Source organism: Asterias amurensis, chromosome 9, assembly GCF_032118995.1.
Source record: "Asterias amurensis chromosome 9, ASM3211899v1".
Lineage (NCBI taxonomy): Eukaryota > Metazoa > Echinodermata > Asteroidea > Forcipulatida > Asteriidae > Asterias > Asterias amurensis.
The window spans coordinates 6,526,020-6,553,908 of record NC_092656.1 but is presented as its reverse complement, the minus strand read 5'-3'; the positions used below and the strand labels follow the sequence as shown (position 1 = coordinate 6,553,908).

The 27,889-nt window shown below is 36.2% G+C and overlaps 1 protein-coding gene across 1 annotated transcript; it reads right to left on the bottom strand.

The window, feature by feature from the left end:
* Window positions 1-9,213: 9,213 nt before the first annotated feature.
* On the bottom strand, window positions 9,214-27,339 carry LOC139942288 (myeloid-derived growth factor-like). Its single transcript, XM_071939096.1, has 5 exons — window positions 27,166-27,339; window positions 25,884-25,934; window positions 24,880-25,023; window positions 23,913-23,973; window positions 9,214-11,339 (listed from the first exon to the last, which is right to left on the bottom strand). The coding sequence occupies exons 1-5, from the start codon at window positions 27,334-27,336 to the stop codon at window positions 11,254-11,256; spliced, it is 513 nt and encodes a 170-aa protein (XP_071795197.1). The 5' UTR covers window positions 27,337-27,339; the 3' UTR covers window positions 9,214-11,253.
* Window positions 27,340-27,889: the final 550 nt, after the last annotated feature.

Genomic DNA, 27,889 nt, shown 5'->3' with positions numbered 1-27,889 from the left:
TCAGTTTTCATTAGCAGCAGCGACAACTTCGCAACACGTTTAGGGTATTGCAGTCGTTGTGCGTGTTGTTAGTTAGTATTTGAAAAAGCAATCTTCAAGTCAAAGTTAAACTAAATGGATTCCATTAGTGCACACATAAAGTGGTTTATACAACATAACTTTTATAGCACTTTTCGCTGTTATCTAACAGGGGGGGAGGACACAGCTTTTCTGCTTTGTACTGTGAATAGCATGTTTAAATCCGGTAATCAAATGTTATGATGGCGAAATATAGATGATGATTCTTTGTTTATTTATTAGTATGTTGTTTGGGAGGGGGTAATTTATAGACACACGGGGTTTCCAAATAAAACTAACCAAATTTAAAGTTATCACAACATCTTTGGGGAATTCTTTTTTTGTGTATTTTAAAGAATCTTTGCAGTTTGGGGAATATTTTCTTTCTTTCAAGTGTTTTTTTTCTTCTTCTGTATCCATATCTGATAATACAAAGTTCAAACGTTGTGGTTTGAATGGAAGACAACATATGAACAATCAAATGTTGCGCTATGATGTAACATTCACAAATCATTTGTAATACGAATGTTTTCTTGCAATACATGAGTGAACATCTTCACTGATAAGGGATGTCTTCCTCACGATGTTAAAGCTAAAGATAAAAGTCTCGCTTCAAACATGTTCTCCCTGCCTGTCTCAGACCCCTGCTGTGGATCACTAAGAACTCTAGTGTGATGACAGCAATCTCAATTGACTCTCTTGTCTACACTGTCTGAAGCTTCTGCAATCCGAGCGAGGGATCCCAGATTCCCGATGATCGGGGGATGGGGGGACGGGGGATAAAGTGACCAGCAGCCGACTTCACGAAAGGCTAGGGTTATTCCTGCCTCGAGTTAGAACGAGTTACCTTACTTAAGATTAATCTTAAGGTTGACATGCTACAGTGCAAGGCTAAGATTAACCCTAAGTTAGGAAGAGTTTGGTAAAATGGACAGATAGCTTTGCTCCTCTCACAGCACCGCAGGGGACATTTTCCCCCCCTTCTCTTACTACAAAAATAATATTTAGTTGTATTGCCTGTTTTGTTGAGTTTCCAAGAAAACTGCTGACAAGAAAGGTAGGATGCTTCCGGCGTGTGTCAAATGCGAGTATTTTTTATTTTATTGTGCTTTGAAAGAGACTGCAAGAAACTTCGAAGTTACTTCATTTAAGCACAGGAATACAAACTGCTAAAATTAATTGTATTGTACTGTACTGTATTTTATTGTATTAACTTTACTCCCCCCAAAACGGTACTTGTGGTGACACTATTTGTAATTACTCAAAGTGGTTGTTATAGCATAAAAAGCTAATTTGACAACGAACAACGGATAGCTGTTGAAAGCCATAAAACAGTGTGAGAAATGGCTCCCTCTGAAGTAACAGAGTTTTTGAGAAAGAGGTAATTTCTCACTCAATTATTACAAAACTTCAGGCATGAAGCCTTTCATAAGGCATTTGAAAGCACACAAATTTGTGCAAAAAAGGGTGTTTTGTCTTCATTATTCTCTTGCAACTTGAATAACAATTGAGTCAAATTTTTCGCAGATTTGTTATTTCATGCCTATGCTGAGATACACCAAGTGGGATACTATTACAAGTCTTTGACAATAGTGTCTGATGCCTTTAAAAACCAACCACGGAATGGAACTTCCAAGCCACAGCAAACAACAGTCACAGTCCACAAGAGCAACAATACAAATGTATCAGATGAGTTACTCAACACCGACACCGTTCTTCCCGCCAACCATCCACCTTCCAAGAACAGAAGAGATTTCTTGTTATGCAACCGTACCATCTTCCCGGTCGAAAAGGTTCTATATCCACCATTTAAAATGACACAAGAAATGTCTCGTCATGCACCTATCATTAGGTTACAAACAAGACACACTTTCCCCCCTCATTTTTGACAGCGAGAAATATTGACAGACAGTTGACGGCTCTCTAAAACTCCTACACGACACAAAACTATGGGTCAATATATTGTGTTATTTGGCCAACCATCTCAGTGTGGCAATCATCTAGTGTCTTTTGTTTCTGCACCTGATGCCCTGGGGCCAATGTGCAATAGCTGACACGTTCTTAATTACCGCGGTCCCGTGGGCCAATTCTTGCCTCCCCAACAACTGGCAACCTAGAATTCTTTTAAAGGTTTAGATTTCAGTTTTTCTGTTTCATATATGCATTTTCTTTATTTATATTTTAGGCGACAGCTTTTTGGAGATAAAACATGCCTATCATGTGTTTATGAGTGAAATTTAATTGTCTGACGTACGACCCCATGTCACATGTTCAAATTACTTTCCAACTTTGGACGCTTGGTGGCGCCTTCTTTTTAAGGTCACTGTTGTTTAAATATAAGCCTTGTAATTCTTTGTTGTTGTTTACTGTTATCAACTACAGTACTTAACCGGTTAAAGCAAAAATCAGCAACAGATTGCAAGAAACTATGGAAACTCAGAGCCCATGGAATGTTCGGTTAATGTGATGACGTCTACAGTGTGTGCATGAATATTCATAAACCTATGTCCATTCATTTAAATGCAATGAGTTGCTCAGCAGGGCATCCTGAAATTGTCAATTATGAAAAGGTGACCAGCACGGATTAAACGGGTTGGCATTTGTGTGAATAATAAATCGCTGTGAGCCTTTAACGATTTAAAAACTCAAAGAGATGCATTTCTTTTTAAGATATGTCACAGTGGTTTGTGCCTTCTTCTTCTTCATTTATGAATGACAAAACCACAGGTGGATCTTCGGAAGAACCATGTAAAAGAAAAGTTGTTTCGAAAAATAAAACCACACGGTTTAAAAAATCCAGAAAGAACTGTTATATGTAGTTCTTTTCAGAGCACATTCTCAAAAGGGAAATTATGAATGACAGACTCAATTCGAAAGATTAGTTACACTTAGTTACCTGATCATGTGTGTTATGTTGTCATTAGCCTTCGATAAAAACTCTGCCAAGGTCGAAACATCAGACAATTAACTATTTGCTTTGCATAAATACAATGTTCTTTAAGAAAATGTGGTTCCCCTCAATAATTTACCGCTTCTACATTATTCAATGATGCCTTTATTCACCAGCGCTCCAACAACTACACCACATGTTATTTTCTGCAGGCAAAAAGAAAAGCCTGTCTTAAATTTCGTCCGGGAAAAAAATTAAACAAATATTATTTCGCTTGCCGGCTAGAAGACCTGTATTGACCGAGTCTCATGCATGGCAATTTAGTTACAATACAAGCATTGAGGGGGAAAAGTCCATACGTCTAATAAACGAAAACAGGAATTCCTCAAACAAAGCACGATGTTATTAGCTTGGCTAAATTAATATCCAATTAATTTAGGATCTGCAATAAAGGAAATGCTGAGCCAATTTAACAGTGCTGAATCATAGCAAATCCATGGGTTTAATCATTGCCTGTGCTAGCCTCAGTCTTTTTTTTTAAGTGAAGGATGAATATATTTTTTTCTCGTAGATTTTTAAATTGGTGTGTGACGTGCTATCGAGTGTACAGCGCATTTTATGTTACATCATGCAATTGGTATCTTACAAAACCGTGTAGAGGTAAACATTAAACTAATAGGTGCCTATGAGTATTGTTGCACTTTTTCCTAGACGCCGTTGCGAGTGAAGACCATCTGCTTTTTTAGAAATATTTTCATTAAAGTCCAAAGTCAATTTCCTGGTTTTTCTTCCGTTCACGAGAATTTGTCCAATGGGTATATTGTTGCTGGATATGGTTAGTATGCACAGCAAAGTGCGCCTTCAACCTGTGGCGTGCAAACCGCCCGGTTCCAGTAATTTCCGAAGGTGGAAATGTGAAACTGGTATAACTGACGGCTTGAGGGTGCCTACATCACACAAACAGAAGAAAACAAGATCCAGAGTTCGGATTTTATACTTTGTTTGTGTCAGACGCCGTAATGCCTTGTGAAGCATCAATGCTTGAAGCAACATCACAAACAAACAAACAAAATGGCCCTCGGTTTTTCTCATTTGAGACTGTACCTTTTATTGCCTGTTTCGCGCCTGAGGCAGGGCGGAAATTTCCGTGGAAGAGACAGAAAAGTCTTCAGATTTCTTCCGAGAATGTAAAAGATAAAAACCTTTTAATCTAAACCTTAAAGTTCAGTTTTTTTTTAACTTTAGCTAACTGCTTTGCCAGAAGGAGTTGTACGTTAAAGGTACTGTGTGCCCTATTGGTAATTACTTCAGAATTTTTCAGCACAACTTTTAAAAGTTGCATATGTTGGGATACACATAGTGAGAATACTGGCCTGTGACAAATCACCAAATATGTCGTGTGCCATTTAAAAACAAAGATTCATTTGCACAGATATATCGAGGGCTGAAGCAGTTTTCTTGAATCAAATCTGGTAAAGTTGGATGTCAGGTTTAATAATTCGAGTCAACCGAGGCATTGATTTGGACAGATCTTCTTTGCATTTGAACACATTCAAGGAATTCGTGCAAAAAGTGCGTCAATGTAAATCTGCTAGAATGATCTCATTAAAACGCTTGTCTCTGTTTTCCATATAAATGGAATTGTTTTTAGGGTTGTATTTTGTATATGCCTCTGGTGAAGGTTTGGTTTGAATCGAAAGCATCATAGGCCATCCGATCTAGGGGCAACTTATAGGCCTTTATTTTACTCTTATTATCGATTTTCCTGTATTTGTAATTCTTTTCAGAGATGTTTATATTATATTTCGATGTATTTTTGTATTAATGGTAAATTTTTAGTGTATTTTTATATAACATATTTTTAGACACGCAAAACCAAAACGAATTTCACTGTACAAATATTTGCTTTTTACAAGTGACAATAAAACATTATTCTATTCTATTCTAGTACATACTTGCAACCAGTTGGGAAATTGTTCAATATAATATTGTATTTGGGCTCCCTGGTAACCGTTTTTTCTGATTAGTATTGCTTTTGTGCTTCCTCCGGAATCGGGCCCAGGATGGTCGAGAGAAGGACTGAGCTTATTCATAGGAGTTTCTATAAATGCTTAAAAAATCAGAAAACTACATTTTATCCTACTTTTGATATACAGAAAACAAAGTGAACATGTCTTTTGGATGTCCTTTTTAATTGGTGTTGAGTAATTCTTTTATATAGAACGGACAATCTACAAGACCCGTGGACCAAGAACCAGGGTAAAGGGCATGGATCACCCCTTTGGTTTAGGGGGTGTTGAAGAACACAAAATCCCTTATCAGCATCAACAGACTATCTACATTACAACTTAAAAAAAAAAAAAAAAAAAACACTGGATTGCCCATTGGTTTAGAGAATGAAAACCCCAGTGTGTCCCCTTGGTATTGACGAAGAGAAAGACCCCATACCAGCATCTGAAACTATCACATGACCGCAACTAAAGAGAAGTGTTGAGGGACTGGATTGCCCCCTAGGTGTAGAGGATAAAACCAACCTCGTGACATTCTCCTGAAGACGAGCAGAGTATACTGTTCGTAACGTCGAGACCCAACCGGCTCTTTTCAGAGCCAACACTCACCCTGAGAGATTTACAAGTGGTTGTATCCGCAAGTTTACCAATTTATTATAGTTTCTTTTTTTTTCTCCACACCATGCAAAGCTTCAAACAATACTTTTCTCGTAACATTCGTTGATGTTACGTTTAACAGGATGTACAGACCCTCCTCATCATCACAATTATAAGAAACATTGGGGCAAAATAATAAGACACAGTTTATCCCCCCCCCTCCCTTAATGGTCACACTATATACGTCTTGCATTATTTCTGAGGTAAGGGGAGGAACGTTGTGTTTTTCGGAAGCAATCTTTCCATACAGATAAAAGTTCTATAACGATAAATATTCTATGATTGGTGCTTATTCACGCCTCAAGCAGTAAATACAAATACATTTGTGTCTCAGACACAAAACAGTCACAACACTATCATCAACATAAAAAAACTAAAAGAGATTGGAACTGACAACACACGTGCACGAAAACTTGATCATCAAACCAGAAAAATAAAACAACATATGAGACTTGACTGCTGGGAATCTGCCTATTATGAAGGAATCTGATATAGTCGGGAAGTGATGTTGCCAAGCATGCGAAGAGGGCGATTTAAGTCGCTTAGGTTGTATCGGTGAATCGACGGGCATTTATTGGGACTGTCTGGGCAGTTAAAGGAGTGGCGGATTGCAACAACTGAATTTCAATATCATTTTAAAACAAGGGACCAAGGGTATCGGACGTATTTGGAACATCAGTAGACAATGTCACGAGTAGTTTTTCTTTGTATGCTTTTGTGAGTATCTTTTCGCGCCGTCCAAATAAATATACATTTGAAGTTTATAAAATTATCTTCGATTTTTTTTTTTTTTTTTTTTTTTACTTATTTAAAATTTGAAGGATCTTTGAAGTGTTTTCTCATAAATATGAATAATAATATATATTTTTGAAAAAGTATGTACAGTATAAAACAGTCTAATCTATTCCCTTATAAATACGAGCCGTCTAATTAAATATTTACTTTAAATTGTAAAGGTTTGTTTTCTTTCTTATAACTGATAGTTATATAATTATAATATTTTTAACATTATGTATAGGCCTATACTATATTAATAAAAATAGTCTTATTTTATTATTTACTACAAAAAGTATCTTTAACCTTGTTGATTATGACAAACTGCTACTGAATGGCGCGGAGGCACAGTCTTACGACCTTTGGCGTTGAGATTAAGATAATACATCAAACATTAATAGACAAGCAACCTGTGAAACGGCGGCTACTGTTATTAAATTGAGTTGAATTAAAGACTAAATGCCTTCACCCACGCGTGGAGTATACCTTCATTACGGTATACACAGAATTGATTGTTTTTTCCCTGTATAGCTTTGCGTGACCAAACAGAGGTTAAAGGGAATTTAGTCTGTGTCCCTTTATGGTATGTAGAATCAGCATTCGATGTTACAGTTGTACTCTGGGAACATGACTAGCAGGGAATTTAGTCTGAGCCCCTTTATGGTATGTAGACTCAGCAATCGATATTACAGTTGTACACTTGGAACATGACAAGCAGGGAATTAAATCTGAGCCCCTTTATGGTATACGTATAATCAGTATTGAATATTACAGTTGAACATTGGGAACATGACAAAAATAGTGGCATCACGGTATATTGTTTGCCCCAGTTTGCCTCAATGTTTTCGGTGGAGACTTATTATGTTTTTTTGTCCGTACAGCTATGTGTGATGAAACAGAGGTGGGGGGAAAATAGTCTGATACCCTTTATGGTATACGTAGAATTAGTATTGAATATTGTAGTTGAACACTAGGAACAAGACAAACATGGAGACATCGTGGAGTGTCGTGACATTATGGTGTTTTACCGTAGAGCTATGCGTGACGAAACAGGGGTTGAAGGGCAAATAGTCTGAGCCCTTTTATGGTATAGGCCCCTACTTATAGTCAGTATTGAATATTGCAGTTGTACATTGGGAACATGACAATTATGGTGGCAGCACAACAGATCGTTTGCCTCAGTTACAAAAAGCTCCTATATAAGAAGATTAAACTTTATCCCCGATGCAAATTTAACATCTATTAAGATCTAAGTGCTCTACAAACTCTTGCTGCACACAGAAATGATGTGACTATCGCGACCATAGAATGGGCCCCAGGTTGCAAGTAATTTCTCCTGCGCACTGGCAATAAATGGATATAATCTTTTGTGGAGTGGAGCAAATTTAATTTTCAACAACTCCCTAAGGTTTGGATTGCTGGTGATAACATCTGAAAGGCACCAGGCCCAAGGACAGTTTAAGAAGAATATCCTTAAAATAAAATCTTCTTCTTCTGATCTTGCAGAGATGCTCACCAACCATTTGGGAGTCTTTTTTTCTTCTTCTTAGCAAATCGATATTCATAACCTTGCAATTATGCAACGGTTAGCGAAGCAATTTTGGAAGAACAAAAATCAAAATAAATGCTTCATTCGAATGGAGCATGATAAAAAATGTGTCACAGTTATTATACAGCAGGTTTTTTTTTAGTGAGTTAGAAGAAATTAAAGTCACCTGGAAGTGGTATTTTGTCGGAATAAAGCTTTTGTCACTCATATATGTGTTTTGATGAGTGGAATGTGAATAAACAGTTAACTAAGGTTCTAAAAAATTAGTTCTTATCTTATTTACAAATTTAAGAGTAGGCCCCGACCCGAGAGGGCGCTGTTCGTGACGTCAATCGAGGCGCGATATTGAAGAAAAAATGCTGCACAGTGCTGAAAAAGACGTCGGACCGAACCACTAGGCACTATTGCTCTTGTGAGTCTGACCAACCATGCAGACTGACCCCATCTGTAGTTGTTTTGCTGCATCCAGCAGCAATACAAATGCAAGAAAACAACTTTTTCAAAAGGTACGATCTCATTGACTTGGACTTGCATGTTATTTGCACGTGTGTTTACTCTACGCATCAAGGCAAAGTCTGCCTCGATTGACGTCACAAAAGGGGTAGGCGGAGTCATACCCCAAACAACTTTAACTATTTTTAAAACATATAAATCGTGACAAACAATTACTATAAAAAATTGTTTTATTGTTGTTACTAAACATCTACTTTTATGTTTGAAAAAATAAAAATTATATTTCCAGGTGACTTTAAGATTATTTTGAAGGTTATTCCTGCACGGAAGATGCATCAACAATTTAAAGGTGTAAATCTAAAATGGTTTCCCGGAGTCCAATAATCTTCTTGCGAATCTGTGGAAATATCAACAAATCAGTGTTAGTCATTTTTTTCTCAGAAATTATTGCATTAAGATTCTTGGGTTTTAGGGGTTATGAACTAGTTGTGTGTGCTCGTTTTGATTTTAGAAAATAGCTGTTGCAAAAATGCTTACCAACCGAAAAGGATGGTTTAAATAAAGGCATGACGTTTCAACTACAGCAGAGTCGTTTTCAAAGGCTCTCTGTTAGCCTTCGAGAAAGACTCTGCAAGGGTCGAAACTTCAGGCCATTAACTTATTTTTCTAATCTGAAATTTCACATAAAACAATCGTCACAAACATGTTACATGTTATCTTTAATTCTTGCTTTTTTGTAGGGACTTCAATTAAACACGACTTAATCCCGCCAAAAGCATATAATAATTAAAGACTAAATGAAAACAAAACAGGCTGAGAACCATTATCTAAAAAGAAAGATGTTTTAATTTAAAATGTAGTGTGAATAATATTAGAACTGTTTGGAATTGAAGTGTTATCAATAATCATTTGTAGAAAAAGATTTTTCAATCATTAATTCTGAAACCGTTAAAACCAAATTTGTAACATATTCATTTTATTTAAATAATTTTTTTTAAATCGACAAGCCATCAACAAACTGGAAACGTTTCAACATCACTAAACTACATTGAGAAAATTAAGTTCAAACGCAAAAAGAAAACGGGTTAAAAACGAGATTTTTCTTGCATGCGACTAATTTTAAAAGAAATTGGACATGACATATGGACTCAATTTAGAATAACCGATGTCAGTTTGTATACACCCATGACCCAAAATATCAGTTTCTTATCAATTGCTTTCAATTCAGGCACACATTTCTTAAATTAAAAACCAATAAGATTGTCTGTTTTCAGGTTCTACCCTCTAGCAAACTAAATATGTCAAGTTTGATTACAGTGACTACATTTAATACAGGCCTAGAGAACAGGAATATAAAAACACCTCCGGGGGACGTAGATAACTTAAATGTCATGTAGCAATTCATTTGTTTCTAATAATATATCTGAGATATCTCAGAATATAGAAAGCGAGACTCTTTATCTTATCTCTATAAACACCACTATTTCAAGTAATTGAATAGCACTCAAAAATAGGACTCTATACAATATTTCACAATACATTGGAAAATTAATGTCCCACTGTTATCCAAAACCAATTAGGTGTAGACAAACTAATCGAATTGACTCATTTTTTAAAAACAAAATCCAGGTCCTTGACAAAAGCACATTGTGATAACTCAGGTTGAAAATCGGACAATTTATTCACGAAGTATGTTTCTTGAAAATACAGTTTCATTCTTATATTGCTTTTTTATGTGGTCTTATTTAGTCAGTTACTTATTGACGAGAATTCTTAAGACAATTGTGGTAGCTGAACGGTTGCATTTTACGTAGAAACTGGTTAATGATTGATGAATAAGTAATTGGTATTCTGTCTTTGTGTGTACTCGACTACCACCAAGGATGCACTAACCAAGGTTTTTTGGTAAAAAAGTAACTACTCACCAACAAATAAAAGTTAATATTTAAAAGCCGTTAATACATTCTACACAATTTCATGTTAAGCCAGACCATAAAACATTTTATGAAACAGGCCTATTGGTAGAATAAAAGAAAGAATAATTTCAATGACTTTCAATAATGCAATTTTTTACAGTAGGCCTGGCTCTAAGCCCAACGCAGAGTTAAACTAATCTGTTAACCTATAACAACTCCTTGGTAATTTATTCTGTTGCCTGGCAACATTGTTGTAATAATAAAGCAGCATTTCAACCCGTAATACCAAATGAACTCATTTCAATTTCAATCGTTCTAAAAGGCACCATAATCATAATAACATTTGTTTAACTATACATTTTTGTTCAGGGAAATTATGAAATTATCTTCCAGAGTCCAAATTATCCTAAATTTGTATTTTTTTATTGGATTTTCACTAAAGTGTTGTGTCAATTTTAACGGGAGTTGACTAAAATATGACTGCAATATTTGACAGTTCATTGTTATCATGATTAATCTCATTGACCCCTAACCTCTATCACTAAAAGAAAAGAAAGTACTGTTTAAGTTTGTTTTATCTTTATCAAAACAATTTAACAAAAAAAAATAAGATTTCTAATGTAAATTTTCTTTTTATTTCGCATTTGATGACCCCCTCCCCCACACTAACCCAGTTTCAACTGTATACATATGGAATGTTTGATAAGCTAGTTAAGACTTGTTCATTTAAGTGTGACACCTTAACACGTATGTTACTCAGTCGATGAACGTTTCCCCAAAGACGTCTGCTTTCCAAGTGAAGCAAATGATCTTTGACGTGGAGCAACTAAGGCAGATAACTGAAACAAACTCAAGGCTTTTAATGTTTGAACATCGCTTGTTTCCTCACTCGGTCTAGACAATCTTTTTATATTTCTCTCCATCTTTCTATATACTCTCTCTCGGTCTTCAGAGATCTGTCCTTGGGTTGTCTACGTCAGCGATTAAAAGCACCCGGGAAAGCTTAGAATTGAATTTACCTTCATTGTAGGTGACTGTATAGGGGCAACACAAAAAGAAGAGGAGTGGGGAAAAGATGACAAAAGATGATGTTATAAGTAGATGTGAGCAGAACCATCATGAAAAGCAGCTCTCAAAATCAAAATCAAAACCTTCAGCAGACATGCAGACATGTTTTTAAAGGTACGGTTATACAAAACAAAAATCTTCGAATATTCAGACCGTCTGAATTTCAAAAACACCTTAAAGGGAAGGGAAGGTTACACGTTTGGCAATCACTCTTAAAACTAATGGCAATAAAGTCACTTGCCCAGCAACTTGAGAATTATTTCACTTTACAGTGATGTGGCTATGGAAAAGATATGCCCTTTTTATCCCTATTTGAATCTGAGAAGCGTTTATGACGGATACGTTTCTGAGATTAAGTATTCCAGTTACGGATTCTTCCTCCATGGACATAACCGCTCCGGATTTACGGCGATAACTTAACAAAAATGCGAGCATGCAGTTTGTGAAATGCAGTTTTCACGGGTTAGTTTATTTAATTTATCTACTTTTACGTAGGATTAAGACAATCGAACGGTTCCAAAAACCAGAGCTTTACTTTCCCTTTGAATAAAAATGGTAGGCCTACATTGTCAATTGGGATGAGCACATGCCGCCCTTAGATGAATCGTATCATCTAGAATCATTTACGTTTAGTTATGGAGCAGTAAAGGTAGATTATTGATATGGTACACACATACAGTCTAATTCTGGATAGAATGAATATGAAATGATTTCACATAATTTATACTGGCGGGAAGATTTATTAAACAAACTGCCCAGTTTTCAGAGAAAAGTGTATTTAAAGCCATTGGACACTTTCTGAAAAAGTTCACAGATTTACAAATAACTTACAGGGTTTACAGAAGGTAATGGTGAAAGATTTCCCTTGAGATATTAATCCATGAAATGCTTTACTTTTTGAGAAAACATTAAAACAATTATCAATTCTCGATATCGAGAATAACGGATTTAATTTAAACACATGTCATGACACGGCGAAACGTGCGGAAACAAGGGTGGGTTTTCCCGTTATTTTCTCCCAACTCCGATGACCGATTGAGCCTAAATTTTCACATGCTTGTTATTTTTTATATAAGTTGTGATACACGAAGTGTGGGCCTTTGGACAATACTGTTTACCGATGTTGTGCGATTGCTTTAAAGACCACATTCGATTTTGAAAGACTCTTGTTTATTCATTAAATTCGTCTAGTTTTGTAAACACATGTCAGCTGTGCAAGAATCAACATTGGAAAAAAAAAACATGCTCTCTGGTTTTTTTCACGGAAAAAAAAGATTATAGAAAGAGCGGATTACTATTTTGGACATGCGAGAAAACAGATGTGATTGATTATCTACAGCAAAATAGATTTCTCATTTTATTTTAGGCGACTTAACTAAACACAAAACCTGCTTTCTTAATATTCGTCAACCAATCTCACGATCAGCTGTTAATTCACATGTTTTCAATATTGTACACAATAATGTAACTGTTTCTTTATCAACAGGCCTGTGTTTTTACAAGGGAAAATATATATAGTAAAATGAGCGACATACTATTTTGGATTAAGAGGATACAGAATGTGATCGATTATCTATATAGAAAACAGTCCCCCATTACTCGGTACCAAGTAAGGTTGCGAGTAATTATTTTGAGTAATTACCAATAGTGTCCACTGCCTTTAAAGGGAAAGGTAATGAAAAGAGCGACATACTATTTTGGACTATACGCGAAAACAGAATGTGGTCGATTATGTAAAAAACTAATTCGTACAAAAACATTTCTTAGTATATTTTTAAGATCAAACCATAATAAAAGCTTAACACTAAACATGTTTTCCTGGTATTCGTGAACAAAGCATCCCGACATCATCATTTTATAAATATTTTAAGAAGGGAAGTATTTTTTTATCAGACAGTCTTGAGTTTCACGAGATGGTGACATTGCTATTGTCTGATTACGTGTCGATGCAGCGGAGGTAAATAATAGTCAATGAACACGAGTACGGTTGGCTAGAGTCAGAGGTAAGGACAAGAAACACAAGTCACGTACGGGGAGAGCGAACGAAGGTCAATGCCTTGACAAAAAGGCTCCGTGTATTAACATACGTTGCTACCTTTGTCTGGTATCCTGTACCCATTGACAAGTGTCCTGACTACACGAACACGGTTGGCCAGAGTCAGAGGTAAGGACAAGAAACACAAGTCACGTACGAGGGGAACCAACGAAGGTCAATGCCAAAACAAAGGTTCCGTGTATTAAAAAACGTTGCTACCTTTGTCTGGTATTCTGTACACCCAGTGACAAGGGACTTGACTACCTTGGCATTTTCTTGATGTGAACACGATCTACGTCGCTACCTTTGTCTGGTATCCTGCATCCGGTGACAAGGGCCTAGACTACTTTTTCATTCTAACTTAATTGGCGTTGCATCGTGTTTACACAAAGGATCGATGTATGTAAGATGCGTTGCTACCTTTGACTGGTTTCCCGTACCCAGTAGAATAGAAGACATTCAAGACATTCAAGACATTCAGTGACAAGGGACCTGACTATATTTTCTTTCTAGCCTCGTGGTCGTTGCATGGTGTTTAAATAGAGGACATTCAAGAGATTTTGAAAAAAAAGATCTATAACAAAGGATTCAGTATTAACTCACGTTGCTACCTTTGTCTGGTAACCTTTGCACCCAGCGACAAGGGATCAGACTACATGCTAGCCTCGTGGAGGACATTCAAGATGTGGAAAGAGAGAAGGCCAAGTAACGGGCACTGGGGGGGGGGGGTAGCTCAGACCTTTGTCTGGTCTCCTCTTTTAGGCCAAGGGAGCAGACTCCTTTCTTCTAGCCTCGACGTTGCATCGAGTCAAAGAGGAACGTCAAGATGATGTGTAAAGATATACGTATGGAAGAGACAAGTGACGGACACGACACGAGGGGGTGGGTTGGAGGGGTAGCTCTGATAATGGAGTTGTCAAAGTTGATGTCAATGTTGAACATTTAACATTCAACAATTCGAAACAGCTCAGTTACCATGTAACAAATTCAACAGGCACTCGGGCATACCCGATAACTAAGAAATTTACCAAAGCTACCCAACATGCAAATGTGCTAACTGCCTCTCTGCTCGAACCTATTTCCCATAAAAAACATTTGTTTTAAATAAGGGAATCAATGTGTGGTGAAGAGGTTTTCAACTAGTGGTTTAATCCAAACGAGGCCTGGTTCTTGATAATTTCACCGAGACGAAGTCGAGGTAAATTATCAAGAACCAGGCCTCGGCGGGTTTAAACCACTAGTTGAAAACCGATTCACTACACTTTGATTCCCATTCATAAATTCCTTTTCGGTCAAAAACATCCACACTTTTTGGTCAAAAAGTAAAAAAATGCACAAATTATATTGTTCAATGATTTCTTTCAACACAACACCCCTCCAGCTATGAAATGGTAAAGCCCTCCGCCGCCCTCGGGTAAACAACTCCTTATAAGGGAATGCTGTTCGGGTCGCGCGTATCGCGTGATGTGGCACAACTGTTTCAGCCGTTGCTCTCGACCAATAGGAATGAAGAAACTGTCTTATAAGAACAGGTGCAAGCTCGCGTGTCACGCCCATGTTTCAACACTTTTTACTGGTCATAAACAAAGGTTTATACACACCCACGTGACGCGCTCTCCACCAATAGGAATAGCGAAACTGTCCGAGGTATTTATGAATGTCAATTGGAAAGAGGTAATGGGAAGAGGGCCCCCTAAGGAACCCAATCCCCTCCCCTCGATGGCATCACAAACTCTAATATCATTAAACATGAAGGCTCTAACCAGCAGACGGGGCTGGGAATATTGACTTTAAAAACTAATTACACCTTATACAACACACGGCACGCCACAAATTACGTGACCCAATCTTTAGTTAAAACATGTACATCCCGGTTTACACTGTACAAGTTGTTTTATTGCCCTGAACAGTTGACACACTCGAGTTGCACACTCCTCTGTAATTTGTGTCGACTTACTTTGTAAATATTTGAGGAAATTATACATTGCTGTGTGTATAAGAAGTAAGTGGACAGTTTCAAGGGGAAGTTTAACTTTCAAGATAAGGAGCAGCGTGGTATGTAATTATTCTAAAAATTTCAGTTGAAGTCATCAGTAATTTTATTTATCAGGGTTCAGGACCCAGGGGCCGAATTCACACAGAGCTAAATTTGATCTTGTATGAGAATCAGTCTTAATTGCTAAGCAAAGTGTGACGTCACAATACATTGGTGATATTGGAAACTCATCTTAAAGACACTGGACACTATTGGCAAATGTCAAAGACCGTTCTTCTAAATTGGTGTATCTCAACATATGCATAAATAACAAACCTGTGAAAAATTGAACTCAATTTGTCGTCGAAGTTGCGAGACAATAATGAGAGAAAAAACACCCCTGCATTTAAGATGAATCCCAAGTGCTTTGTGAAACCGAGCCCTCCTTCCAGGGGTTTACAACAAGGTTTGCATAGTCTGTTCATCATAAATACAAAACTATACAGGTTTGAACACAACGTGGACTATTTATGTCTCCCTTTTATGATTGCTTTAGCTTCTTTCAAGAATTTTGCAATGCTCAAGGAGATCTTCTGGAAATCCTTAAACCAGGAAGGTTTTTGTAACAAGTTTTTGTTATACAGTACGATAATTGTAAACAAAATTACTGTCAGTAAAACTTATTTATTATTAGAAATACGCTTTCATGAAATATTATAAGTAAAACTTTTTAAAGGTAGTGGACACTATTGGTAATTACTCAAAATAATTTTGTTTTGCATAAAAACTTACTTGGTAACGAGTAATGGAGAGCTATTGATAGTATAAAACATTGTGAGAAACAGCTCCCTTTAAAGTATTTCCACAAATTTGATTTCGAGACCTCAAATTTAGATTTGGAGGTCTCGAAATCAAGCATCTGAAAGCAACCAACGTCGTGTGACAAGGGTGTTTTTTCTTTCATTATTATCTCGCAACTTCGACGAATATGTTTTTTATGCATATGTTGAGATACACCAGGTGAGCAGACTGGTCTTTCACACTTATACCAATAGTGTCCAGTGTCTTTAAAACAACAACTAAATTTTCATGAAACAATATGTTCCTATTTGCACAATTTTGTTTTATAAACCAACGTAGAAGTTTGAAGACTGAGAAAAATAATAGGATGAAAGTGGGACAATAACAATTGAATGCATATTAAATCACAGTACATTGTCGTCACAGAAAACAAAATATGTAAAATATATAAAAGAAAAAAAATCTTATTTCTACGAAGCCTAATGCTAGCCCGATAGAAACTTTCTGTTAATAAGGTTATTAAAAATCAGAATAAAACTCACACCGGTGTATTGAAAACCTTGTCATCCAGAAACTAAAACAAAGTCAAAAACCTCACTGTGATGTTTGGGTAAATCGCACAAACGAAAAAAACCCAACTGTAAACGTTTGATTGTTTTTTGAATGAATGTATTATGCAAAATATTCATAGGTTCACAAATTGAACCGATATTGCCTGACAGAATACAAATATTTATTGAATTGGTAGTCAGAATGTGATTAAAGGTGTCAGATGGGAACTTTCATTCCAATCCTCTAGTCATGAATATATACAAACTGTGAAAATGTTATCACAACAGGTTGTCAATTCTTCCACAAAATACCGATAATTTTTAATAATTATTATTTTTTTTTTTTTCTTTTCCTTTTTTCATTTTGAAAATCCAGATAAGAAAGTGAGGTATTAAAGACACTGTATGGACACTATTGGTAATTGTCAAAGACCAGTCTTCTAAATTTAAAAATATCCACGCAGGAAGAATAATCCGTAATTGGAATACACAATCTGAGAAACGTTACTGTCATTAATCATCAATGCTTCTGTGATTCAAATTTTGAGATACAAAACTTATGTACTTTTCCATAACCGCATTACTTCAAAGTGAAATTATTCTCAAAATGCTTTTGAAAGCTGCTGTACTTCTCAGCAAGAAAGATTGTACTGAATTAATTTTAAGAGTGGTCACCAAACTCGAACCTTCCCTTTAATCCTGCATTATAACCAGCTAGAAATCCCACCATGGTTTGGGTAAATCAGTAACAAAGGAAAGGAGTGGGAGCCTCTCAATGTGATTGCAGCAGAATGGTTACTTACAAGTCAAGCCAAGGGAAAAGAAATCCGATACTGCTTTTTTGTCCAATCCCAAGTCTGACCCTTGATCCCCATTTATACATTGAAATCCCAATGATATTGTGCAGATGTCTTTACGATTTAGTAAAAGCATTAAAGAGATATCTCCCTATAGATTACACAATCCGAGTCTCGCATTTAAAGACCCATGGGCACTATTGATAGTTGTCAAAGACCAGTCTTCTCACTTGCTGTATCTCAACATAATGCGTAAAGTAACAAACCTGTAAAAATTTGAGCTCAATTGGTCATCGACGTTGCAAAAAGAAAAAAAGAAGACTAAAAAGGGGCTTCAGGCCTGAAGTCTTTTAACATTTGGGTGAGAAATTACCTCTCTCTCTCAAAAACTACATTACGCTAGAGGGAGCCGTTTCTCACTGTTACACTAACAGCTATCCTTAGCTCGTTATCAAGTAAGTATTTATGCCAAGAATTATTTTGAGCAATGACCAAAAGTGTCTAGTGTCTAGTATCTCTCTAGATTACAAACTCAAGTCTCGCATTATTTCATTGTCCAAATTTATACAAATCACAAACAATAGTTGCTTTTCAATCATCTTATAAATGTCATTTGATTCAATAAGTCAGTCTGATTAACTATATGGGAGAGTCAGCGGTGCATTAAATTTGAGATTTTTTTTTTTTTTTTTTTTAATGGATGTGATTTCCTTTTGATCTATCTCACATGATAATGTAATTACGTTTCGAATTGAGTTTTATCTTCCAGCTGTCCTGTAGCAATCAAATAACAACTGGTTTAGGATGCAGCTCAACGAAGTCCTTGTACAAATAATTAAGGAAGATGAATGAGGATCATATATTACTTACATTGTCTTAAACTTCAATTAAAATTACAATTGGATTTTAGTTGGTGGTTAGCCTTGTATCTCTGAGTTTAACTTAAAAGGCAAAGTAAAGTCATTTAGTTTTTGTAACCCTTCGATTGCTTTAAAGGCAGTGGACACTACTGATAATTACTCAAAATAATTATTAGCATAAAACCTTACTTGGTGACGAGTAATGGGGAGAGGTTGATGGTATAAAACATTGTGAGAAATGGGTCCCTCTGAAGTGACATAGTTTTCGAGAAAGAGGTAGTTTTCCACGAATTTGATTTCGAGACCTTAGATTAGAATTTGAGGTCTCGAAATCACCCATCTAAACGCACACAACTTCGTGTGACAAGGGTGTTTTTCTCTCATTATTATCTCGCAACTTCGACGACCAATTGAGCTCAAATTTTCACAGGTTTGTTATTTTATGCATATGTTGAGATACACCAACTTTGAAGACTAGTCTTTGACAAATACCAATAGTGTCCAGTGTCTTTAAAGACGCTGGACAATGTTGGTAATTGTCTAATAAACAAACAAACAAACAAACAAACAAACAAATTACCAAAGGTATACCTCACCTTCTCCTTTAAAAAGGCAGGTTCATTACTGGGACCAATATCAGGTATAGCTCTTGAACCTGAATCTAAATGGACCTCCATCATGCCAAGCCTCAAATATTTCATTTTAATCATCATCATTTCACACCAGTGCACAAAACATTGACAGCACGCGTCTTTGTATATATATAGGCACTTCTTAATTAGGCATCGAATGCACCACTCAGCATTGTTTTTACATTCATTAAGCAAACTACTTATAGCTAGACCAATTTAATTATAAAACCACTTATTACTGAAACAATAAATACTGGTGAGATTTTAAGTGCCATTCGTTGGGTCTGTGTCAACAAACAGACTTTACAATCCTTTTGTAAAAGTAGAAATAGAATTAATTGCTTTTATTTGATGTTTGAGAGGAAACATCTGGTGAACATGATTTGCTTTACGTCATTCCTTATTTCCTGAATTTTCCATCACCAAAGAAATAAATTTAAATATTTAAAAAGGATAAAAGATGACAAATTGATTTGAATAAATAATTTGTAATTTATTTGATGTCATCAAAACAATTGTAAAAAAATTTTTTTTAAAGAATTTGATGTGAATGAATTGGCGTTTTTTGTGGTACATTTTGTGGAATGAGGAATTTGATATGAGGCAGATAAAATTAGGAAAAAAACATCAACAACAACAATGACAGCAACACAGACAGTGGCAGCGACTCAGACAACATGTAATCAAATGATACCACAATGATGAGGCTCGAGTGCCGCTTTAATATACGAACGTGAACTTCTTGGTAAGGCTTGAATGCTGCTTTAACACTTGCGTTTATTGAGTGTCCCTTTGAAGAATCGAGTTTCTGCGTAAGACTTAATGACCCTTTAATACTTTAGTTTCTTGGTAAGGCTCGAGTGCTCCTTTAATACTTAAGTTTCTTGGTAAGGCTCGAGTGCCCCTTTAATACTTGTGATTCTTGGTAAAGCTTGAGTACTCCTTTCATACTTATATTTCTTGGTAAGTCTTGAGTTTATGCGTACGACTTGAGTGCCCTTTAATACTTAAGTTTCTTGGCAAGGATCGAGTACTCCTTTAATACTTAGGTTTCTCGGTAAATCTTAAGTACCCCTTTCATACTTGTATTTCTTGGTAAGACTTGTGTGCCCCTTTAAGACTTAAGTTTATGCGTTAGACTTCAGTGACCCTTTAATACTTTAATGACCCGTTAGAGTGAAATGTCCCTGTAAGACTGCGTACCCCTTTAAATATCGAGTGCACCTTTAAGGCTATATATACTTTTCCTTTACATGGGCGCAGCGACTGCTGGTTTTGAGGCATTAATGACTATCCAATGTGACTTGAGATATCTCTCCCCGTCTTTACAAATGAAGAATTCCTCCATCCATGTGTTGGACAGGACATTACATCACATTCCTCATCAGTGATGTCAATTAAGTAAATGGGATTGTGTGATCAAGAAGAAATGTAAAAACCCATCTAAAAATTCCACTTTTCTCAGAGATATTTCTCGAGGAACTATTCAAAGAGTGACCTACTTCTTTGGATAATTGAGTCTCAAATTACAAAACATGATAACATGCATTGTACGTGTATTTTGTTTAAAACTCGTCGAAGTTTGCTTGGCAATTTTTCCGGCGAGGCAGTCACAATCAACCCAGTTTTCTCAGAAGATTCATGTACTAAGTGATAAGTGTGAATGCAAAATGCACACATGAAGATACTGGAAAATTGTGAGTCTAAAAGCATCAGAAATTATGTTAGAATTATTTGACATCCCGACCCCAAATGGCGGGTGTCAGCGGAAAACTGATAATATTTGCATTATTATAATTTTCAACAACCGCGAAAAAGGTGAATTTATTCACATTGTTTTCAGTGAAGCATATTATGTTCTTGTCATCATAGTTGTAAATAGCAGTTCTTAACAAATGTTCAAAGTGATCAAACAACCCATCCTTATTTTAGAATTTGTAACGAGAAGGGGTTTGCCCCGACGGTCTAGTAGCAGCAATACGGGCCACATCACCTCCCTCTCAAACCGTTAAATATGGTTGCTTCATCTTATACAATCATCCCTCAAGATCTTCACAAGATTCGATAATTCAGCGCCAGAAGTGTCATTTAAGACAGACATGGCTCACTATATAACTGAACAATAGCAATAATCTAGCCTACAATATACAACTATAGGCCTACTTGTGCACCAATTTAAAACATTGACTTTACGTAAGCAATATGGATTTACTGGAACTCATGTTATATGCCCTACCACTGAGGGCGCTATACTACATCCTGCTCATTCTTAAAAAAATATTTCTATTTTATTTGGGTTGCTCGTCACAAAGTGGAGATGGATAAAGACAACTTCAGATAACTTGATATCTCCCATTGGACCCTCCTCTACATCAAACATCGTTAGCCATTAAAACTAAATGCCAATTCAAGTCCTAAAATTATCCCAAACGGTTTACTTTTCACCATGCTTAGAAACCCTACCCCATACCCTAATGAGGGTAGTTAATCATGATCCATAAAGGCGGACAGCATGACGGGTTATGAATCCACACTTGTCATTATCAATCTGCCCTCAAAATTATCCCAAATGGGTTGGGTTTTTCTTTTACCTCGGTTGGGAACCCTACCCCAATAAGGGTAGTCATCATGATTCCATGAAGGCAGAGAGCCTCAGTAAGGTTACAAATCCACAACCTTGTCATTATCAATCAGCCCCCATATCCCAAATGGGTTAGTCTGTGCCTTAATTGGGAACCCTACCCAATAAGGGTAATAATCATGATTCCACGAAGGAAGGTTGACAGCTTGAGTAGGGTTGCAAATCCACAACCTCATTATTAATCAGCCCTGGTTAATAATGATTAACCTACCCCAATTATCCCAAACGGGTTAGTTCGTACCCTAATTGAAAACCCTACTCCATTTATCCCAAATGGGTTAGTTTGTACCCTAATTGAAAACCCTACACCATTTATCTCAAATGGGTTGGTTTGTACCCTAATTGAAAACCCTACCCCATTTATCCCAAATGGGTTAGTTTGTACCCTAATTGAAAACCCTACACCATTTATCCCAAATGGGTTAGTTTGTACCCTAATTGAAAACCCTACCCCATTTATCCCAAATGGGTTAGTTTGTACCCTAATTGAAAACCCTACACCATTTATCCCAAATGGTTTAGTTTGTACCCTAATTGAAAACCCTACCCCCATTTATCCCAAATGGGTTGGTCTGTTTGTACCCTAATTGAAAACCCTACCCCATTTATCCCAAATGGGTTAGTTTCCACACTTATACTTTCAACCATTGAGATCACAGGTTCAGATCCTGGTCTTGTCAATTCTCTTGACTCTATAATATCGAGTTCTGAACTATGATTAAATATTCAATATCAGACACTGTTTACCACTTATCAATCAATATTTCATGTGACACCATTCTAACCTTATTTTCTTAATACATGATGTATGCGACAACACACAGTAGCAACAATGTCACCTGTTCATGAGCTTCCCTCCCCTTTTCTAAATGGATTAGTCCCTAACATTTATTTGACAGCAAATTCACCCTTTTACTAAATGGATTAGTCCTTCCTTTTACAGTAAATCTCATAAGTCCATTTGACAGATGGTTGATCAGAAATGATGCTACAACTAATGACATTACAAAATAATTTCTGTATGGGATTTTTGGAAATAATATGAGAGTTTTATGCGCATGTTAATATTGATTTTTGGGGGGCTTACATCCGATGAAAATAAAACACAAAATAAATCACAGGAATATGCAACTAGCATCTGTTGGATTTATGTTGCCGTAACATGACAGCTGATGAAAACACTGTAATAAGTAATCATGCCTATGGGATGTACAACATTAAGGATGAGGAAATAAAAATTAAATAAATTAATTAATTAATTTTGTTTTAATAACAGAGCTATTTTACTCTTGAAATTACGCTTATTCAAAAATGATTTTTGGGTATTTTTGATGACTGTGATGGTGAAACTCAAGTGTGCTCTAATCATTTTTATTCATTCAGAGATATTCATGCAGGTAGGCAAACACAACTCACAAATAATGCAATGATCTTCGGCCTTCAAATTAATTTCCATTCCATATTTATGATCGTGAACTGCAACACCCAAATTTACTTTCACACGTTCCCTGAAAACATTCAAAGGCGCCGGTCTGGAAGAAGTTAACGATTTAACAGTAGCACATCTCCAGTGGAATTCGCACCCGACAACACATTAAACAACAGCTCATATCTTACAGAAGTAGTACAGCAGTTCACTAATTCTACCTCCATGGTTTCATATAATATAAATATTTAACACTTTAATTGGTCTAAATGGGCCCTTGATTTTCCAGCAATAAAACAAACTGAACAGTCATATGTACTGGTAGTCTTAAGTAAAGGCTGTAAACTAAGTGTGACTATTTGTTAAAAGGGATTGTATACTTTTGGTAACTAGAACGCACTGTTTGTTTCTATCCTGAATGGTTGTAGATAAATACCATAAAGCTAACATGTGAAATATAGGCCCTATCATTTCAAAAGGTGGTAGCGCTTTTGAGATATTGCCGAAAAACTGGAGCGGTGATGTCCACACAAGAAGAATAATCTGCAACTGGAATACACAATCTGAGAAACGTAACTGTCGGTAATGCTTCTCAGATTCAAATTGTCGGGAATAAAGTGATACCTGATCCTATATCCGCAGTACTTCAAAAAGAAATGTTTCTGAAACTGCTTTACACCATCCAAAGATGCTTTACTTCTTACCAAGCAAGTTGTTATTGCCATTAACCTTCATAGTCATTACCGAATGTACACAGACCCTTCAAATGCAGAAATTAACCTGGTTGAGGTGATTAAATATATACAAGGGAAATATTTTACCTTCTTTCTTGCCTTTGTTTACAGTGAATTCTTCCTGCTTTAGATGATTGTCTGTATCCATCTGTAAGAAAAATGATAAATTGTCTAGCAAACATTTTTTTATTTGTATATTTTGTTTAGAGATGGCCTCACAAGGCTACGGACGACCACTTGAGGGCTTGGCTGGGGGCTACACTTTGTCAACCCAAATCAACTGCCACCAGGGGCACCTACTCCCAAAACTGCTTAATAACAATCTAGCTAATTTTTGTAGGTCTAAAAAAAACAGAAATCAGATTCAAATAGGAAAAATAACATCATGGACACTATTGGTAATTACTCAAAATAATTATTAGCATAAAACCTTACTTGGTAACGAGTTCCAGGGAGAGGTTGATAGTATAAAACATAGTGAAAAACGGCTCCCTCTTTGACAATTACCAATAGTGTCCAGTGTCTTTAGAACAATTTATATCCTGATTATGTTAGTTCAATTTCAGACACAAATAAATTAGACTGAAAATAATTGTTCTATTTCTTAACTTGTAAGCTGTGAAACAGAAAAGATACATGAGGCCTTAAAGGAACACGTTGCCTTGGATCGGACGAGTTGGTCTACTCTATAAAAAGCGTTTGAAACCGTTTGTTATGAAATGCATATGGTTAGAAAGATGTTTACAAAGTAGAATATAATTATCCACACAAGTATCACTCAAAATTACACGGTTTTCATTATACGTCGCGAACTAACACGGTCGGCCATTTATGGGAGTAAAAAATTTGACTACCATAAATGGCCGACCGTGTTAGTCGACGAGGTAAAACGAAAACCACGCAATTTTGAGGGATATTTGTATAGATCATTGTATTCTACTTTTACAATATCTTTCTAACCATACCAATTTTATAAAAAACTGTTACAGGACGCTTTTCAAGGACCAACTCGACCGATCCAAGGCAACGTGTTCCTTTCAGAAAATAAACTTACAAAAAGTTCCACTTCTTGTAACTGGGATCCTTTGAGGTCGACAGAAACTTTGAAGGATTGGAAAAAGAGATAAGATACACCAGATGGACGCTGGATATCACAGACAAACGTTGAGTCTGCCTGTGTTAGCTCGAACAACCATTTCTGGAAAATTAAATCATTACATTCAAAATTTATTGTAACTATATCGTAATGTCAAAGTAATTCAAATTAACCTTTTGTAACACAAATACAAAACTCTATGCTCAATAGAAATTTCTAAATATAATGTACCTTTCAAATAAACAAACGAACAGACAACACATACAATTATTACACAGATTTTAATTCACAAAATGGGATCTGTCAAGCAATGTTCACATTATTATATTTTTTTTCTTCTTTCCATTCATGTGTTTTTTTGTTTAAAGGGTCTGGATACTTTTTGTAACATGTCGTCAGATTTACATTAAGCTTGAAGACAACGATGGTAGAAAGCTTCCCTTAAAGGAACACGTTGCCTTGGATCGGTCGAGTTGGTCTTTGAAAAGCGTTTGTAACCGTTTTTTTCTAAAATGCATATGGGTAGAAAGATGTTGTAAAAGTAGAATACGATGATCCACACAAACATGCCTCGAAATTGCGTGGTTTTCCTTTTACCTCGTCGACTAACACGTCGGCCATTTATGGGGGTCAAAATTTTGACTCCCATAAATGGCCGACCATGTTAGTTCGCACAGTAGAGGGAAAACCACGCAATTTCGAGGCAAACTTGTGTGGATCATTGTATTCTACTTTTAAAACATCTTTCCAACCATATGCATTTTATAAAAAACGGTTACAAACGCTTTTGTTTTGACCAACTCGTCCGATCCAAGGCAACGTGTTCTTTTAAAATATTACTTGATGAGGTGCTGTAGTTTTTGAGAAATGAGTAAAACAATATCACAAAAAATTATTTTAGCATGTAAAACGTAATAACCAGCTATGGTATTTAAACACATTTTATATGGTAAAACTTTTACCTCATTTGTACCTCCCTGAGCTGCATACTCAAATGTGCACTTGAAGCTTCCCTGTAAGAAAAAGATGACGAATGACAAATATACTAAATCAATATAATTTTTTAATATTCTACAAGTACAAGTGTAATCTTTCATCATCAGAACCACGTGTCTAAGAAAGCTGGTACTCAGCTCGGCATTATTCAACTTCTTGATGTATACATGTACACTATAGCTGCTCAGGTGAAAATTAGGTGCACTGCATGGGTTGTGATTGTGTAGCCTCTATACAATATAGTGAAGCTTTCTTGTCTCCATTCAAACCAGTTGAATGTATATTTCTGTTCCTGTTCATGTTGTGTTCTGTTTGTCAGTCCACCAGGCATCCCATACTCCAAAGTCAAGGTCACCACGAGCCTAGTTTTAGTCTCTAGAAAGATGCTTTCACACTTTATTTTTTTAATTTACAATTTCTATCCTAATAAAGTTTTAAAACCCCTACAACTGCGAGTGCGAATGTGACATTTTTGTCCATTGTTCAAATCACATACATATATGACGAACTCTGCAGGGCCTATCTTTCGAAAGTTTGAAAAACCTTTGTCTCTTTGTCAGCAATATAATAATATCTTAATAAACCTCGATTAAGTAATACTATTTTTACAAACTTACTTTCTTAGTAACTATCAACAACATATCATTTTTTCACTAAATTTTGCTTAAAAAGTTAATAAGGAAACTTTTATTTTAAAATAAAATGCCCCACCTCCTGTGTGGCCAACTCTGTGACTGAGATAGTTGGCAAATATGCGCATGCGGATGGAGCTCGACATGATCTGCACTGTATAAAATTACCTGATAAAGTGATAGGGTGCCGCGTAGCCGTAAGTCAGCGTAATGTACGCTTGCTTGCCCAGTTCCTTAGTTTTGCTCTTAATTAATAAAGACCCATTTTAAATTCTCAAGGATTATTTTTTTTAAAGTATGATGTGGAATATAAAGTTGCAGGAATGACTTTCGATTTGTATTTCGACACAAAAGCCGGTCAAAACAAATGTTCAACTGACACTGGTGACAGTGACAGCACCAAATTTGCGCAAGGCTTGAAATTTGCGTGGAGCATCTTGTGCGCAGGCTTAAACCTGCGCGCACAAATTCAAATCGGGCCATCAAGCTTGCGCGCTCAGCGCTAGCGGAGGCTGAAGTTTGCGCGAGGATTGAAGTTTGCGCCCAACAGCCACACACAGAAGGTGGGACTTACGAATTTTATAGGATGGGATGAATGAAAATAAAAAATATTTACCAATTCCTTTACTACAGTCCATACTTGTCCTCCAGGTTTTACATCAAAATGATCAGAAAGTGATGAATTACATGAAATGCCTTTACAAAGTAAAATAAGAGTAACTAAGAGTAAATTGATGTAAAAACAGATGAGCTTTCCAGCTTTGTTGTTGTACGTGGGCGCGGCCATTTTGCTTTGAACTACAGCGCCCTCTATCGGTAGCAATGTTCCATGAAAGGGGATGGGTGAACAAAAAGGACCGTCTTTACAAACAAAGGGGATTTTGGGCAAACTCATTGAGAAAATGTTTAACAGTAACACATACCTGAATAATTTAGGAGTATTTAGAAACATTCACCCAATGATAATTCTTGAATGCGTCCCTCTTTGATGATGCAAACACAAAACGATGCAGTGGTGCACGACCAAATACGGGGTCCGCTGTAAACCTTTGACATTATATAAAAGTGGAATTTTGTTTTTCATTGCATGCAAAAATTAATTTTTACTGTACACATTACATGTAAGTTGAGTCAAATTATACATTTTGAAAGCGACATATTTTGACGTCAAGTTTTTTTGGGTAATTTATACTCAAAATCAAAAGTGTTCAACCAAACTTCGCATGGCAGCTCAAAGCACTTTACAATTTTATGTCTAGCACCTTTTATTGTGTGATATTGTATTACATGAAAAGTACGCATAGTGCTAAGTACCAGACTACGCACGCAAAACTGAATGA

What these genes read in the sequence shown, in the direction of transcription:
- LOC139942288 (XM_071939096.1), bottom strand. Translation starts at nt 27,336, where the DNA reads ATGGCCGCGCCCACGTACAACAACAAAGCTGGAAAGCTCATCTGTTTT. An exon ending in GGACTGTAGTAAAGGAATTG is followed by an intron (nt 25,935 to 27,165) that starts GTAAATATTTTT and finishes TTTTTCTTACAG; the next exon opens with GGAAGCTTCAAGTGCACATT. An exon ending in TACAAGAAGTGGAACTTTTT is followed by an intron (nt 23,974 to 24,879) that starts GTAAGTTTATTT and finishes TTTTTCTTACAG; the next exon opens with ATGGATACAGACAATCATCT.